General features: G+C 34.3%; 1 protein-coding gene across 2 annotated transcripts; it reads left to right on the forward strand.

Moving 5' to 3' along the window:
* Nucleotides 1–4,836: 4,836 nt before the first annotated feature.
* Nucleotides 4,837–16,102, forward strand: PHS2 (alpha-glucan phosphorylase 2). Of its 2 annotated transcripts, none has more exons than XM_011626417.3 (16): nucleotides 4,837–5,024; nucleotides 6,514–6,783; nucleotides 6,961–7,140; nucleotides 7,451–7,627; nucleotides 7,717–7,802; nucleotides 7,983–8,172; nucleotides 9,123–9,215; nucleotides 9,799–9,983; nucleotides 10,135–10,252; nucleotides 10,332–10,463; nucleotides 11,637–11,855; nucleotides 12,047–12,250; nucleotides 13,147–13,305; nucleotides 14,270–14,533; nucleotides 15,301–15,491; nucleotides 15,598–16,102. In XM_011626417.3, exons 2-16 carry the CDS (start codon nucleotides 6,571–6,573, stop codon nucleotides 15,722–15,724), a joined length of 2,538 nt encoding a protein of 845 aa, XP_011624719.1. In that variant the 5' UTR covers nucleotides 4,837–5,024; nucleotides 6,514–6,570; the 3' UTR covers nucleotides 15,725–16,102. The 2 variants fall into 2 exon arrangements, with proteins under 2 accessions (XP_011624719.1, XP_006848091.1); XM_006848028.4 differs by having other exon boundaries at nucleotides 6,531–6,783.
* Nucleotides 16,103–18,222: the final 2,120 nt, after the last annotated feature.

An 18,222-nucleotide genomic window follows, 5' to 3' on the forward strand; every position in this document is an offset into this window, starting at 1 on the left:
TGTAAAGAATCGTCATTTAGACTCAACCATTTTCCTATATAAATGTATAATCGGAATAAGGTGACCGATTTTTAGGTCGGTCCGGGCGATTCCGTGTTGATTCGACATTTTTTAAATCATTGAAATGAAAATAATCATGAACGTTGAAGAAAAAAAAAAGAAATAAAAGTGAGCCTATGTGCTTTTATGTTGAATCATTCATTTTAACTATTCAAGTATCAACATATGTGCATTACAGCTCCAAACTCATGAATCCAAGGGGAAAATGGATTCATAATGGTCTATCACGAGTGAATAAACCAATTTAATAAATACTTTTCCTTATTATAGTAAACTTTATCAAAGTCACAGATCTTAGGAGTCATTTGGCTATGAGTGAAACAAAAAAAATCGGCGCCCTCTTTTAATTTTTTTATTTTTAATTTTAAAATATTGTTTCGAATCACCAATTCAAGCTGATATGAATTGACTATTCAACAATTTAATACAAGATCCGTGGATGGACAATCCATTTTTCCAATGCTAAAAAAAAACTTCATTCCATCCAAAACCCAAGTTATCATCCAAAATCCAAATTTTGGATAAGCATACTTTCTTGGAAAGAAAAGAAAAAAGAAAGGCCACTTTAGAAAACGTTAGGAGGAAATAAGCTCAATATTAGATGGTTATGAGAGCTGGGTGTTATAACACGACGTCTTGAGTTTTACAGAAGATCCATCGCTCACCAACATCTCAGGGATCATTTGGTTAATTGGATTCAGATGTTCAGGAATCACCTTTCTTGGAAAAGCTAGGGTGATCATTTGGTTAATTGGATTCAAATGTTCAGGAGTCACCTTTCCTGGAAAAGCTGGGGCAATCTTATTTGGTTTGTTAGAAATGAAATTTCCATGGGATTTTTGAACGCTCATTTAAAGCGTAAATTTTAGAAATCTTAATTCTACCAAAATAGGTGGAATTGACATTTCATGGAAATAATTCATTTTGCTATTGAAAAACAAAAACTATATCAAGTTTTGCTATTAAATTTGAGAGAGAGAAACTATATCAAATTTTTGAAAGAAATATCTCAAAACATTTAAAGAGAGAAATTATGTCAAATTTTAAGTTTTAGAGAGAGAGACATATCAAAATTTTAGAGACTAGAAACTATATCAAATTTTAGAGAGATAAATTACTTGAAAATTTTAGAGAAAAAAACTATCTCAACTTTTAAATTTTAGAACGACAGAATATCTTAAAACTTTAGAGAGAGAAGCTATATCAAATTTTAGATAGAGAAAGTACTTGAAATATTAGAGATAGAAACTATTTAAAAAATTTTGATAGAGAAACTATCTCAAATTTTAAGTTTTAGAGATAGACAGTATATTAAAATTTTAGATAAATAAACTACTTGAAATTTTAGAGAGATAAACTATCTCAAGTTTTAAGTCTTATAGAGAGAGAACCTATATAAAATTTTAGATAGATAAAGTACTTAAAATTTTTAAATAGCTAAACTATTTGAAAAAATTTAGATAGAGAAACTATCTCAAATTTAAGTTTTAGATAGAGAAAGTATATTAAATTTTTAGAGAGATGAACAATCTAAAAATTTTAGAGAGATAAACTACCTCAAATTTTAAGTTTTAGAGAGAGAAAACATCTTAAAATTTTAGAGAGAGTAACTATATCAAATTTTAGAGTGAGAAAGTACCTAAAGTTTCTTAGAGAGAGAAACTATCTCAAATTTTTTAGAAATAAACTATTTCAAATTTTAAGTTTTAGATAGAGAAAGTCTCTTAAAATTTAGAGAGAGAAACTATATTATACTTTAGAGAGAGAGAGACTACCTGAAATTGTTAGAGAGAGACATTATATGAAATTGTTTAGAGAGAGAAACTATCTCAACATCTTTATAGAGAGAAACTATATCAAAATGTAAATTGTAAAGAGAGAAAGTATCTCAAAATTTTAGAGAGATAAAATATATATATTTTTTAGAGAGAGAAAATACTTCAAATTATAATTTTTTGAAAGAGGATTAAAATTTTAGAGAGAAAAACTATCTCAAAATTTTTAGAGAGAGAAAGAATTTATATTTCTATTTTTTTTTTTTTCAGATAGAATTTATATTTCTATTTTTTTTTTTTTTCAGATAATCCACATAGGGAATTTGCATTTTCTTAATTTCTACCCGATGCGAGCCAAATATAGAATTGAGATCTCAAGGAAATTTCAATTCCAAGATTGACTTTTTCAATGATTGAAAAATCCAGAGATCCAAACGAGCCTTAAAAGAAAAAATAATGGAAGTATTGAACACACTCGCCAGCAGAAATAAATATTCTACGAAAAAACTTTATATAAGGTTGCAAATAAAATTACCGCCTTGCAACATTTTACATAATCGTTTTACCGCTCTCAAGGCTCAAATGCGAATTAATTAAGGTGTGGTTTGTATACGGCTGAGGCACTAAACAATCAAAGTAAGGTGTACCTTCAAACAATATCAAAAGATGTTGTTTTAGTATTATAATTATTTATGATGGTTTGAAAATTTATATTCATATCTAATTATAATATTTAAAGTTTAAAAAATTAGTGTAAATCGAACACATCTATAAACACTTAAAAATTTTACAAATTGATGATCCAAAAAATATATTACATGGTACACTATTTTCATAACTTGAAATTCTTTTTTTTTTTATTCCGTACATCTTAAGATCGAGATGATCGATTTGATAATTTCTAAGCATCGAAACAAATGAATTTTTGAGATACGCCTTAATTTGATTGTATATGGCCTCACCCTTGTATAGGCTTTTTCCACATATATAACGCAAAGCGACCACCGTGCGAAAAGTAAGTTAACGGGAATGAGCAGTACACGTGGCGCTGCATGAGCCATGCTGATGCATCGGTGGCGCTCTTAGCTTCCTACCTCCTATAGCGATCGGGTATTATAGCCACCTCTATTTTTGCTAATACCACCCAAAAGAGAATGGAAAATAGTTTTTTGGATGATTTTTTTTTTTCTTTTTGCATGATTCAATGGGGAGAATATCCCTTTACTCTGACGTTTGTAGGACTCAGGCCTGGGAACCGAACATCGTTAATTCTATCGCCTGACATATTTGCCAATTTTTTCGAGGATTTTCCTTAAACGCCATTAAAAGATGGCAATTTATTCCTTGCAAACCATCTCATTTTCCATGCTATGTCATAAGCGAGCTTGCGATATCACCATTCCAAACCAATGCTTGAAAAATTGGATTAGATGATGGATTATCGCCTCACTGGTTATGTGTTAGATTATTAAATTATTGATTTAAATCGTCTAAATCAACAATCCTAAAACTTTATTTAAAAAAAATTAAAACAAAATAAAATAGTTGTAGATGGCTTTTAAACAGTGAATACATGGTCACATCAATTAATTTTTTAAAAAGAAATTAGGGGAACCAGCTAGTTCTGATGCTTGAACAAAAGAAAGGAAGGGCTTTAGGGGAACCAGCTAGTTCTGATGCTTGAACAAAACCACTTCAATTCCCACTAATTGTCGATCTGCATTGTTAATTTTGAATTAGAACATTTTTCTTATTTTTCTATATGTATTATTACAAGATAAAAAAAAAAAACTCGAAATTCTAAAGGAATAGGCTCAGGATGATAGGGCTCGACGGGGTTGTGTGCCAGACTTATCCAAGCCCAAAGGTTAATTTACCTTCGCCCTATTTATTTTAGAGAAAATTAGAAAATTACAAACACACACACGCACATTTTTTGCGACCACTCCCACCTAAAAAAGTACATTGTTTAGAAGAAAATACCCCTTCTCAAAGGTTAATATTGTTATTATTCTTGAAGTCAGTCCGATATACAAGTTAATGAAGCTAGTCCAGCACAATATGTGCAGGACCAACTACTAGCATCTATTAAAGCCGGTTTGCCACACATTATGCTAGACCAACTACATTGTATATGTAGCCATTCTCGCATAATGTATGCCAAATTCGTTTCACTAAAAACAAGTTAGTTCACCACAAACTATGTCAGACCGTATTTATTGTTATAATGAAAAAAGTCTGTCCCAAATTTGTGCCATGTCGACTTCAATAAAAATAAATAAAACAAAACAAATAGAATATGTATCTAATTAAGGGTATTTTTATGCAAAAAATATAACCTTTTTATTTTGGAGAGTGGATGCAACAAAAAATAGTTTTTTGTGATGTTGTATAAAAAAGTCTCGGGTTTTTTTATAATTTTCCTTTATGGGTGGGAATAACAAGGATACAGGTGAGAATAGTGAATATTTTGTGGCGTTCCCGAACCGCCAATTTTTAATATTTCAGGTTTTAAAAATCCGCTGCCGAAACAAAAATCCGGTTTTTAAAAAACCGTATTGGGATTCCACTGATTTTTTTGTTTTTTCAATCTCCATGCCTCACTCTCGCACCACTGAAGTCGTTCATGGCTTTTTCTCCAAAAGCCGCACAAAAAGAGATCCCTAATCTTCCTTGTTTTTGACGAGATCTTTTCCCATAAATATCTCACTGCATCGAGGATATTTTTTATCATATTCTCTTTCTCTCGCTGTCTTCTTCTTCTCCTTCTTTTATCGCACCATTTTCGCTCAAACCAAATTTCAAACTTCTCAGTGATTCATTTATCGTTTTCTCCATTAATTTATCGCGTCTTGTTCTGATTAAATAGAATTTCACTGTAAAACGGTTTTTCAGTGAGTTCTAGTCGTTTTTGGTCAGATTTTTGGCCCCTTTTGGCGGGACTACAACTTTGCTGTGTTTTCTAACTCCATTTTGACGGGAATTGGAAGAAAAGCGGTTTTACTGTAAATTTCGGCTGTTTTTCCCTCGTTTTTGGCGGTTTTCGGTGGTTCTTGATTACTGTAAGGTATTCGACCTCGGTCTTCTATCTATTGTTGGGAGAATTCATAGAAATCGGGAAATGAGCGCTGGATCTGGGCCATTATTGGCAATTGAGCTTAAATTTTAGAGCTATTTTATATTTGAAAGGTAAATTCTGTCTCTGTATTAGATAAAGCGAAATTATACTATTTACAGTTCTGTACGGTTTGTATAGAACCTAAGCTCTAAACAATCAAATTAGAGCCTACCTTTAACTAGTGTCGAGAAAAATGGTTTCGAACATTGTAAATTTTTGTGATAGCCTTAAAATATATTTTCATCTTTTTTTATAAAGTTTAGAGCTTCAAATATGGTGTGGATCGACAGATCTATGAAAACTTGAAAATATTGAAAATTGACGATCAACAAATGCATTACAAAATACACTGTTTCTAAAGCTTGAAATCAATTTTTTTCTCACGTACATGCATCTTGATGTCGAGATGGCGGATTTAAGGATTTTTGGGCATCAAAACAATCATATTAAGTGAAATTTTTGAACTAGGCTCGAATGTGATTGTTTAGAGTCTCGGCTCTATATAAACTTCTCCCTTTAATGTTAGCCAGTATCTGTATGGTATGATAAATAGTCAAGGAGTCAATTCTTATCGTTATGTACTTTCATTTTCATTTGTTTCAAGCAAATTCATGTGTGCAGCTATTTAAAGATTCCTGATACAGAGACGAACTGTGTATATGTTTTTATAACAATTGCTTCAATTAGAGTAATTTTTCATTTATCATTCAGTTGTATCTGAGTAACCCCTTAGTTTTGCTTACATATTCATATTTGAGGGATCCAGAGGTTTGAATTTGCCTATGTGTTTGATATTTTTTGCAATAATATTTTATATTTATACTGGAATTTCATTTTTATTCATATTTTATTTGATTTCTTGAGTATTTGACGCTTAATCTACTGGTTCATCGAGAGGTGGAGACCAAGAGGTAGAGACTAGAGAAACCACTGTGTAATATCAGCCTTTTGCTTCAATTAACAACTGATTTTTTGCTTTTTATTCATTTGTATTGCAATTTTTTCTGGAAGTTTCAGAGTCAAGAGTTTGGAGTCCTCTGTAATATTTTACAAATTTAAAAAATATATACTTCGGCAAATTATGCAATGTGGCAGTGGCTGAATTAAATGCTACTGCTGGTGTTCAATTCATGGAGCTAGCTTTTTCCTTTCTTATTGGCTTTGTATTTGGCGAGGTAAGCTCATATACATCCCATCACAAGCTAGGATGGTCAAGCCGTATGTATTTCCAAGAACGTTTGCGTTGCTTATTGAAAATGACCATTTCAAGCTAACTGAAAATCAACGTGCATATGCATGCATTGATTCATGCATTCATAAACGCGTAATCCTCTTTTTCTTTCTCATTAGAAACTTGTACTCAATCAAATATAAATGGCTGGAGAGATAATTTAACATAAGGTGTTATTGCTTTTTCAAATGTGCTTGTGAAAGCCTGACTTAGAAACTTAACAAGACAACAAATTTTGTGGTTCATTTGGGATAAGGGTGGTTTATGTCTATGTGGTTCTGTTATGATGTGATGTATGCTTATGAGAATGAATATCATTATTATCCTAGGTGCTTCTCTTTATCAGACTTTGAGCAGTGAGGTTGGTGTCTTCCTCAACAACAACTATGGCAACCACTGCCAAAGTCAATGGTTCTTCCGTGGATGTTGCTTCTCAGAAGGTTCCTTCCATAGCTCATCCTGTTGCAGTGGAGGCATCAGAAATAGCATCAAACATCAATTACCATGCGAAATATAGCCCTCATTTCACTCCTTTCAACTTTGCACCAGAGCAAGCATATTATGCCACTGCAGAGAGTGTTCGCGACCAACTTATTCAAGTATAAAGTTTTGAACTTTCAGCATCTATTAGTAGCATTATTAATTTATAATTTTGGATGATATTACTCAGTTAAATTTTTCATTCAGTCGAATGATCTTGATTGTGTAGAGCTTGAAACCTCAAGCATGTTTACTACGATGTTTCTAATTTTACCATTTTGTGTCCACTTTTTCAGCGGTGGAATGAAACTTACTACCATTTTCACAAAGTTGATCCAAAGCAGACATATTACCTGTCAATGGAATTTCTTCAAGGCCGAGCTTTAACAAATGCCATTGGTAACCTTGGTATTCTAGGTCAATATGCTGATGCTTTGAACAAATTGGGGCATGACCTTGAGGACATAGCGGAGCAGGTATTCTTCCTCAAGTAACAGTACGCCTAATGATGTTGATCTCCCACACTCTGAATATCAACTGAATAACATGCCTAATGAACAACTTTTTTTATGCGACAAAGTTAATCGACTTCCCCCATCTCTTATTTTACAAATATCATATGTTGTTGCGAGGGGTTTAAATGTCACGAGGCTTATTAATTTTCTTATCGCATTTTGTATTCCTTGTTTGCTATTTAATCTGAGGATTGAATTACTAGTTAGCTCTAGTGTCTCTAACATGGGTTGGCATGATCCTGATTTCTGGTCCTTGCTACCTATGGTGTAGGAGAAAGATGCAGCGCTGGGTAATGGAGGCTTGGGTAGACTTGCCTCTTGTTTTTTAGATTCAATGGCTACTTTGAATCTTCCTGCAGGGGGTTATGGCTTGCGATACAGATATGGACTGTTTAAACAGAGGATTACAAAGGATGGCCAAGAAGAAGTTGCTGAAGACTGGCTTGAGGTTTGGACTATTGAACTGCCTTATCTTTTTTACCGGAAGTTATTTCATTTAGTTGCATTTTTTACTAGCCACCTTTGTGTCTCATGCAGAAGTTCTGTCCATGGGAGGTTGTCAGGCATGATGTCATTTTTCCTGTGAGATTTTATGGCCATGTGGAGGTTCGTAAGGATGGATTGTAAGTTTCCCTATTTCCTAGTGCTATATGTAATAAACTCAGTATATGATTTACGATTTAAAAGTTATTGGATATTTTATAATCATATTACTCTTGATTTAGCATGTAAATTCACAACAATAATGACTTCCATCGTTCTATTTTATTGCTTCATGATTATTTTGTGTGTTTTATGAGCAGTCGAAAATGGGTAGGAGGAGAGGTGATTCACGCATTGGCATATGATGTGCCCATTCCTGGTTATAGGACCAAAAATACAATCAGTCTTCGCCTTTGGGAAGCAAAAGCTGTTGCAGAGGATTTCAACCTTTCTCATTTTAATGAGGCATTATATGAATCTGCCGCCCATCTTCATTCGAAAGCTCAGCAGGTAATTATTCATTGTTTTAGAAATCCTAGTCATCATTTAGTCTTCAGATTTCCAATAGCCACACATGCTAAATTGACGAGATTGGACACGTATGCTGAATTTTTTATGTTTTGAATTCTTTACACTTTTAAGTGGGAAAGCCATAGTTGTTGGAGGTGGGAGGGGGATCGGTTCTGGGAATGCTGAACCACCATAGGGTGGAAGCTCCCTAGGGTTAGGATCGGCGTCCGTACATTCAACAAGTTAAGGAGCTAGATCCTGGGATACCTAGGAATGAGATCCCATGTCACTAGGATCAAGGTTTTGAATTGGAGGGATTTAAGCTCCACTATACATAAAACGATATCAATTAATAGTATATGATAAAATTAGGATAGTGCAATTGCATTCATGATCCACTATCGTACACCTTAGCTTATTACCAATGCCATAGTTATAGCCGTAGACACTCCCATTTTCTACAATAACACGGTTTAATAATATCATAAATTGGCTTATTATGATATTAAATATTAGTTTTCTGATATCATAATTCCCACAATTTGATATGCACTGCAATTTAACATATTCTAAAAAATTAAATCTCTAATACCAAGGACCTAGTTCAATTAATAGTATAGCCCCTCTCCTTGGAGGGATCCTACAAGCATGTAGACCGAGATCCCATTTTACAGGGAATGAGATCCCTATTTCTCTAAACCCAGCTCCCTTTAAGACCCCTTATAGAAACTACAGGATCGAGTTCCTAAGGTGGGACTGTGGCCTTATCGCCAAGGTTCCCACAACTATGGGGAAAGCTGCATCGATTGATTAATGCTTCACATAAGTTCATGGAGATCCAAGGATTCTGGTTTTTTGTTATCTGACCTTTTTTCCTTGTGTTTAATATATATATATATATATATATATATATATATAGTTTGCCAGTGAGTAACCAATAAAAATTGCAGATATGCGCTGTTTTGTATCCTGGGGATGCCACAGAAGATGGAAAGGTCCTACGATTGAAGCAACAATTTTTCCTCTGCAGTGCATCTCTCAAGGTATTTTTCCGGATCTCGTCTCATGTTTAGCTTGTAGTGTGAGGACATTTCTAATGTGCTAGACGTGTTAGTGCTTGTTTTCTATTCTATGTTGCCTTCATTATATGTGAAGTGCACAAATCCAGAGAAAAAACATATATAAATTGTTATGCCAACCTAGCCAAAAATTTAAATGGTTAACCCATTTGTCTTATAACATCATATTTTTTTTGCAGAATTGGTAGCACTCAATCCCTCTGGAAAATTCTGTACACCCCACTTTTCACAATAAAGTTCCATTTCTTCATGTCCACCTGATACATGCAGCATGACTTTTCTTCCACTTAGAATCAAATTACATTTGGTGTATACTGAGTTTGACTTGTTAGTTAAGCCTCACTTGAGCTGATATGCAACCTTGGAACCAAAACTACATATTTGAAATTTAAAACTTCTCATCTATCACCCATCTTCATGCTACAACTTAATCATTGACATGCTATTAGCTTGGAATTGTGGCCAGTCTTGGTATATGCTTATATTCAACGGGGTTGACACGACCTCATATTCAAGTGATTCTTACACAATCTACTATCTTTTGCAGGATATAATATTCAGATTCAAGGAAAGGAGAGGCGACAATGGCTCAATTGTTTGGTCTGAATTTCCTAACAAAGTAGCAGTACAGCTGAATGATACCCATCCTACCCTTGCAATTCCAGAACTGATGAGACTTTTGATGGATGATGAGGGTCTCGGATGGGATGAAGCATGGGATGTGGTGTCAAGGTGATTTCTTTGAAACAAAATCCACCACACTCAATTTCCTGATTAATAATTCACTTTGTGTATAATGCAATCCCCTTTCAAATACAGGCTATTTTCAGCTTCATTTATTATGATTATGATGAAATTCTAAGTAAGGATTTTGTTCATAAAGGACAATTGCTTATACCAATCACACGGTACTCCCTGAAGCACTGGAGAAATGGCCGCAATCTCTGATGTGGAAACTTCTTCCAAGGCATATGGAAATTATTGAAGAAATAGATAAGCGGGCAAGTTACTCTGAGAAATTGAATTATTTTGTAAGATAATTTCATATTTTCTGTTTATTTATCTGGAATCTTCGTACAGTTTTTGGGAATGGTACATTCTACACGACCTGATCTAGCAAGCAAGATCCAAAGCATGCGTGTCTTGGATTCTTCCAATCCTCAAAAGCCTGTTGTGCGCATGGCAAACTTGTGTGTGGTATCTTCTCACACGGTGAGGAAATTTTATGTCTGCTAACTACATTAATTCATACAAGACAGAGGGAGGGAGGGTACTATGCTTATGATTATGAATTTATTATGTTACTTTGATAATTACACTGATTTCAGTGTATCTGTGCATCATAGGTATGGCTTCTTCATGACCTAAAAGTAAATATACAAGGGAGCTTGGTAATAAAACAAAGCAATACCAATACATTAATCATTGGGTAACCATGAAACAATCCATCCCTTATGGAAGAACCGAGAAGCCCTAGTTTCTTGAGCATGTTTCAATATCCATGACTGTCTCTTCGGGAAATACATTGATGGATCATGGATGGGTAGATTCAATATTCAATGCCTTACAAAAAAATTGTGATGACTCCCTTGGTAACCGTAACAATACCAATGATTCTGAATTCTGTTATTGTCTGATTAGCAGTTAGAAGCAGTGGTCCAGTTTTAAGTAACCACACCAATCTCTAAAATTCAGACCCATCACCTACAACTCTTCTTTTAGATTAACCAGTGAGTTGTATAGATGGGTGCTGGGCGCTGGCTACAAAACTAGTCAGTGTAAAAACTAGCCCCCTATTGTAAATGATTTTGTTATTATTAAATTATTGTTCCTTTGTGTGTCTCAAGTGGTGACACCGTTGTGTCCTGCACATAACTTGATATTTTTATGAATATTGGAATGCAAAAAATATTTTTTATACAACAATACCTTTTTTTATAAGGAAAAGTCTACAATGAGACCATTTATCTTTTATACAAGGTAGTCACAATTAATCTTGACCATTGGATGTGAGATTGGGTGGCTGCAATTATTGCATTGACCAAGCTTAAAGTTCAAGGGAAATTTTTTTGAACTTTATGACACACCCAAGCCATCAAATTTTACATCAGATGGTTATGTGTAATTGTGACCATCTTGTACAATAGGTAAATGGTCTCATTGTATATAATCCCTCTTTATAATCATTGTTCCACTACACCAGTCATGAAATTATCATGAAGAAGAGACTCATGGCCAAATGGTGTCTAATATAACAGTGTTGAATTCATCTCATCACATTCTCTTTTGTTTCTTGGTTTTTAATTCCCAAAGTTGTTCAGTGTTTGATAAAAGTAGTGATTCGAGCATTGTACAGTTGACATAATGCATATGGATAATAACCAGGTGAATGGCGTTGCTGAGTTGCACAGTGACATATTGAAATCAGAGTTGTTTGCAGACTATGTTTCATTATGGCCGAACAAGTTTCAGAATAAGACCAATGGCATCACTCCAAGAAGATGGCTCCAATTTTCCAGCCCTGAATTGAGTTCTATAATAACCAAATGGTTGAAAACAGATGAATGGATTACTAACCTCGACCTCCTTTCTGGGCTTCGCCAAGTGAGTTTATATCTAACTTTTAGGAAAATCAAAACTCTTTTTCTGTAGTAAAATGGATTAGGTCGATTCCAATGTTATGATCTTTCTAAACATTTATTGTATAAGTTAATAAGTTATAGTTTCCCCGAACTAATTTCTAACTGATTTTCACTGTCTTTTGGGACTTGCTACTTTGGAATTGTATTCAATAGTTTGGTGATGATAAGGATTTACATGCTGAATGGGCATCAGCCAAGATGGCTAATAAACGCCGCCTGGCTCAATATGTCTTGCAAGTTACAGGTGTAACTATCAATCCTAATAGCCTCTTTGACATACAAGTCAAACGCATTCATGAGTATAAGAGGCAGTTGTTAAATATACTGGGAGCTATATACAGATACAAGAATCTAAAGGTATGAGAACTTCTAGCAACTCTTTTGGATTTATTTACTGGTGACAAATTCTATTTGTGCTATCTTGAATTTACTACTGATTGCGAACCTTATTTAGATACTCGTCATGTTTCCTGGGAACCAATGCATGTTCTACAAGATCCACAGGATTTGTGAAAACAAATACTTACATAAGCAAAAAAATGGATCTCTTGTCATTTTGAAGCTTATTGTACTTACATTTTGGTAAAAAAAGAAGGTCAGAATATTAACTATTTTTCTTGTATCCTGGAATAATTTATAGGGATTGCATACTATGAGACCATTTACCATTGTTACAAGGAGGTCACAAGCACTCTTAGCCATTAGATGTCAAATTGGACGCCTTGGAGTGTGTTATGAAGTTCGAATTTTTTTTGTTTTTTAAATTTTGAGTCTAGTCAATGATATACTTACATCTACCCGATTTAAAATCTGACGGCAAGAGTGATTGTAACCTTCTTGTACTAAAAGTAAATGGCCTCTTTGAATACTTCTCTTAATTTATAAAGGAAAGTCGTGATAGAAAATATGTGCAATGAGGCCCAGTTTGGACATACCAATTGTTTGCGAGTAAGTATTGTTGTTAAATTGACTGATTTCCGAATGCTTCAAGGCATTGTTTTGTAATTTGCCCTATTCATGAGTTAGGCCCATTTCTCTTCCCCAGTTATTTGAAAAATGGGAAAAAAAAAAAAAAAAAAAAAAAGCTCTCCTGCTTTTAGAAGATAAGTTATTTCCTGATTTCACGACTTGACCGAACATAGTTGTGGCATCCAAAGTGGGCCCCCATGTTTGTATAATTGCAAATTGAATAAACATGTCTGCTCCTCATCATTTGCTACTGAATCTATCACCCTCATAAACCTACACATCAGGAGATGAGCCCAGAAGAGCGTAAGAAGATGACACCACGCACCATAATGATTGGAGGAAAAGCTTTTGCGACATACACAAATGCAAAAAGAATTGTCAAGCTGGTGAATGATGTTGGAGATGTGGTCAACAAGGATCCAGAAATTGGCAATTTATTGAAGGTTTGTGTGCTTCCTATTCTTATTTTTTTATATGGTTTTTGATGTTTAACACATCTCAATAAATATGCCACTGTCGTGGGAAGAAGAACATTAAAAAGATGTCTAATTGCCTCATTCCTTGAAGAATAATTTACTCTAGCCAATTAAACCAGGGAAAAGCATTGTCGATTTGGGTCGTTGCAGTCTGATAAAATGATGGATGGTGATGGGGATTGGGACCAAGCATTGGGGACATAGGTCCTGTACAGCAGGGCTCTGTGCTCTCTTCATCACCATCCATCATTTCGTTAGAAGGTGATGGCAGCAATGAACTATGGTTTTTAAGAGTCCATTTGAATGCTGTCTGATATGCAGTATACATGTATGAAGGGAAAGCATAATGTGATTTGAACGGACTATATGATGGTCCATTGGTTTCATTACCATCTATAAAAGGAAACTGATGGAGAAAGATATGCAAAATATATATATATCAAGGGAACGCATAATGTAATTTGAGCGGACTATATTATCGTCACATTGGTTTCATTACCATCAATGAAAGGAAAGTGATGTGGGGAGAGAGAGAGAGAGGTTGAAGAACCTACTGTTGGGTTCAAGTCTTCATGTATTCACGCACTCTCCCAATGACCAACCTTCATTTTATCAGACAGGTGATTTCATCAGATAAGTGATGACTACAATGGCATCACCACTCACCATCTTAATGCACTTTGAAGATGGCCTATATATTTCCATAGTAAATTTGCTTATAATCCAATTCCCATTTGTATCTTTTTTCCTTAGCATTTTTCTTGTAATTCTTTCAACCATTGGAAACTTACTGTACGTTCTCTGCCAAATTTGAACTTGTGACATATTGGTTCGTTGTTAACTATGACAACATTGTGTCCCAAGTTCAATTCGTACAACTGAATTACCCAAATAAAGAATTTCATTCATGTTATTGGATAAATTATTTCAGGTTGTCTTTGTTCCGAATTATAATGTATCAGTTGCTGAAATGCTGATACCCGGCAGTGAGCTGTCTCAACACATAAGCACAGCAGGCATGGAGGCAAGTGGAACAAGCAACATGAAGTTTGCTCTAAATGGGTGCCTCATAATTGGTACATTGGATGGTGCCAATGTTGAGATCAGAGAAGAAATTGGGGAAGAGAATTTTTTCCTATTTGGTGCCACAGCCGATGAGGTTCCAAAGTTGCGCAAGGAGAGAGAACAAGGACATGTAAGAATCGTTCTGCCCTTCTTTAAAAGGTTCTAGTCTTAAGAAACTGAAAGTCTGAAGCAAATCTCCATCCTCCATTCTTACTGATAGAGGATGGAAATGAACTTTTATGTCACCATTGTCTGCAGACGTGGAGGAATAGTTCATCTCCATGGTCCCTCACTGATATGGATGGTGGAGATGTTTGTGCACTACATGAATTATAGTATAAATCCCTGTAAGAAATGAACCAAGGAAAAGCTTACTTTAATTTAAAGGAGTATGAAGTGGAATAAACAGACTAGTGTTGTTTCTTTCAAACTTTTAGCCTCAAAGCATGAAATGCCAAACAAGGGTTCTGACGGGACCTCAGGCCTTATATTTGGAAAACAGGAACAACATGTTGTTGTGGCTCCATTCAAATAAATGCACATCAAGGTAACACTAAAAGAAGAATAAAAAGGCCTCCCAGTAGATGTAGAAGGATCTAAAAACGAGGAAATAGAATATATAGAAACAGAAAGTAGATGAGAAAAGTAAAGGAGTATGAGTCTTAATTATATAAGACAAGGGAATGTATATAAACAGAAGGAACAGGAAAAAGAGAGAGAATTATGAGGGATAACTAGATAAGAAAACAGGTATGATTCCTTTCAAAAGAAAAAGAATAGTAGGGTAATAGTTTCAATCAAATGAAACCAAAGCCATATTTTTTTGGAGTAGATCTTTTTTCTTGTCTACCAATCTCTAGTTATTGGAATATTTACTCATGCTTCGGGGAATTGCAGTTCAAACCAGATCCTCGTTTTGAAGAAGCGAAGCAGTACATTAGGAGTGGTGCATTCGGGAGCTACGACTACAATCCGCTTCTTGATTCTTTGGAGGGGAATTCTGGTTATGGTCGTGGAGATTACTTCCTTGTCGGTCATGACTTCCCAAGCTACATGGATGCTCAAGATAGGGTCGATAAAGCATACAAGTAAGCCATTATTAATCTCTCTCTCGCCCTATGAATAAGAGATTTCTGTGCATGTGTGATCCCTTTCAATGCAACAGCACATGAAAATTCTTGTTTTGCAATTCAGAGACAAAACAAGGTGGTTGAAGATGTCCATACTGAGCACTGCAGGCAGTGGCAAATTCAGCAGCGACCGGACCATTTCACAATATGCGAAGGAGATCTGGAATATTGAGGAATGCATTGTTCCATAAACGACACAGGCACGTTCTCTCTCTCTCTCTCTGTCTCTGAGAAATAAGGATGGATCCCCACAAATATAGATGCAGAATAATTGGAGATCCAGGTGAATCAGTGGATTTACCTTATATTACTACGTTACCAAGCAAGTCTTCTCTCTCTCTCTCGTTGTCTCTGAGAAATAAGGATGGATCCCCACAAATATTGATGCAGTATAATTGGAGATCCAGGTGAATCAGTGGATTTACCTTATATTACTACGTTACCAAGCAAGTCTTCTTTATGTAAGAACCCACTTTCTTAAGATTACAGTCTAAATGTAACTGTGATTGGATCTATACTGTTTGGAGTATTTGCCATGAAATCATGATTTTACTTGAGGTGAGAACCGCGGAACCGTTTCTGAAGTTGTTTTCTTAGTGGAGTTTTGCACGGAACCTCACTTTATCTCAAAAGATATGGAAATTTATCAAAATACACACAACTTTCAAAAAGTTAACGGGTCACTATTTTTTAACTATTCTAGCTTTTGGTGATGTATATTTTTATTACTATTTTGAAATTAAATCAAAAGACATGGGTAAAGTATTAAATAATTGATCTCTTTATGTGTATTTTGATTTTTTGTTTTATGTTTGTGTATTTGATTTTTTGTTTTTTGTTTAAGATAGACTAGTAGGAAGAGATCCATTACGTATGCTTAAGAATGGATTTCAAGACGGCATAACATCTAGCACTTTAACCACCTATTAAACATACCTATGTTTAAGAATGGATTTCAAGACGGCATAACATCTAGCACTTTAACTACCTATGTCTTGACACTTTAACCACCTATGTCCATTTCTACCATTTGTATTTAATGAGGGGTGTGGTTTCTATAAGGTTACAACCTTAAACAATCCAACTAAAGCGCACCTCCAAATTCTATCATAACATGTAATTTTGGTGTAAAAAATTTCTTAGGATTATCTGAAAATCTATTTTCATTTTTAATTATACAATTTTGAACTCTAAAAATGGTTAAAATAAAGTAGATCTATAAATGTACGAAAATCTTGAAATTGGACGGTTTAGATAATATGTTATAAGATGTACTATTTATGAGATTCAAATTTATTTTTTTTTCTTTCATATTCATACATCTTGATGTCGAGATGATCTATTAGAGGATTTTTCAACATTAAAACAAACTTTTTCGAAGGATTTTTTAGGTGCATCTTTAATTCTACATTTTAAGGTTGCAAACTTATATAAACTTTTTTCTTCAATGAGACTACGAAGGAAACTTATAGCTTCCACGGTGGTGATGATCTCGGATGGGAAAAAACCTCACTTTTCCTACTCCCAGTGTTTGTCACATTAGTGACAACGGCCAATCCACATTAATATCTGCAATCTTTAATATTTGAAAAGGCATCATAATTTTCATTTATTTTAAACCAATAATAGATAGAAAAAAAAGGAACATTGAGAAAAAGATGCAGTCTATACAAGCCATCAACCTTAAAACAATTAGAATAAGGTACGCATCCAAAACTTGCTAGAAGTTGCAGTTTCAGAATCGAAAACTTCTAATATGATCAGAAAATCTGTTTTTTGTTCGTTATGAGACTTAAAGTTTTAAAAATTGCTCTAGTAGATCTATAACCACTTGAAAAATGAACGGTTTAGATAATGTGTTATAAAATACATTATTTATCGGATCTGAACTCTTTTATTTTCGAGATGATCTATTGGATGGTTTTTTAGTGCGGGAACGACCTTCTTAAGTGGGTTCTTAAGCTGCACCTTCCTTTTACTGTCGAAGCATTATATAAACTTTTTCCTTTAAAATCAATGATCGAAAATTTGTTTTGCTTCTCAAAACTCGGTGGGGTCTCAGTCCTGAATCGCTCCACTCACGCCAGAGCTACCTCAGCCAGTGTGTGGAGACTCGAGTGGTCCCCAAGTCTTTGGGCAACTTTTTTTTCATTATTTTTCAAAAGATTGTTTCGTCTTTTATCTTCTTTTTCTCTTCGGAGAGAGTTGGGAATTATTAAGCTAGCTCGAATTGATATGTTAACAATCAGCAATCAAACTATGTTTCGTAAGGAATTGTATACCATAAAACTATTTACCCGTATTGTTACCGTAAATTGGGATAAATGTTTACCCCTATCTCTACCCGCCCTTAATTTGCGACGCTCTAAACAGGCAAATTTAGGCATCCCTCAAAAATTTCATTAGAAGAGGTTGTATTCAAACCTAAATATCTTTAAATTGCTCATCTTCCTTCAATATACATAGACATGAGAAAAAAAAATGAATTTTAAGTTTTGAAAATAGTACTTCTTCTAATGTATTTTTGAACCGTCAATTTCAAGTTTTTATAGATCTGATCGATCTATACTATTGTTGAAGCTTTAAATTTTATAATTTGAGATGAAATATGCTTTAAGGTTATCACAAAGATTTTCAGTATTTAAACCATATTTCTTGACACTATTTAAATGTGCACTTTACTATGATT

Source organism: Amborella trichopoda, chromosome 8 (genome assembly GCF_054954075.1).
Source record: "Amborella trichopoda isolate Santa Cruz 75 chromosome 8, AtrichopodaSantaCruz75HAP2 v2.0, whole genome shotgun sequence".
Taxonomy (NCBI): Eukaryota; Viridiplantae; Streptophyta; class Magnoliopsida; order Amborellales; family Amborellaceae; genus Amborella; species Amborella trichopoda.

What these genes read in the sequence shown, in the direction of transcription:
- PHS2 (XM_011626417.3), top strand. Translation starts at nt 6,571, where the DNA reads ATGGCAACCACTGCCAAAGTCAATGGTTCTTCCGTGGATGTTGCTTCT. An exon ending in ACAGATACAAGAATCTAAAG is followed by an intron (nt 12,251 to 13,146) that starts GTATGAGAACTT and finishes CCTACACATCAG; the next exon opens with GAGATGAGCCCAGAAGAGCG. An exon ending in AAATTGGCAATTTATTGAAG is followed by an intron (nt 13,306 to 14,269) that starts GTTTGTGTGCTT and finishes AAATTATTTCAG; the next exon opens with GTTGTCTTTGTTCCGAATTA.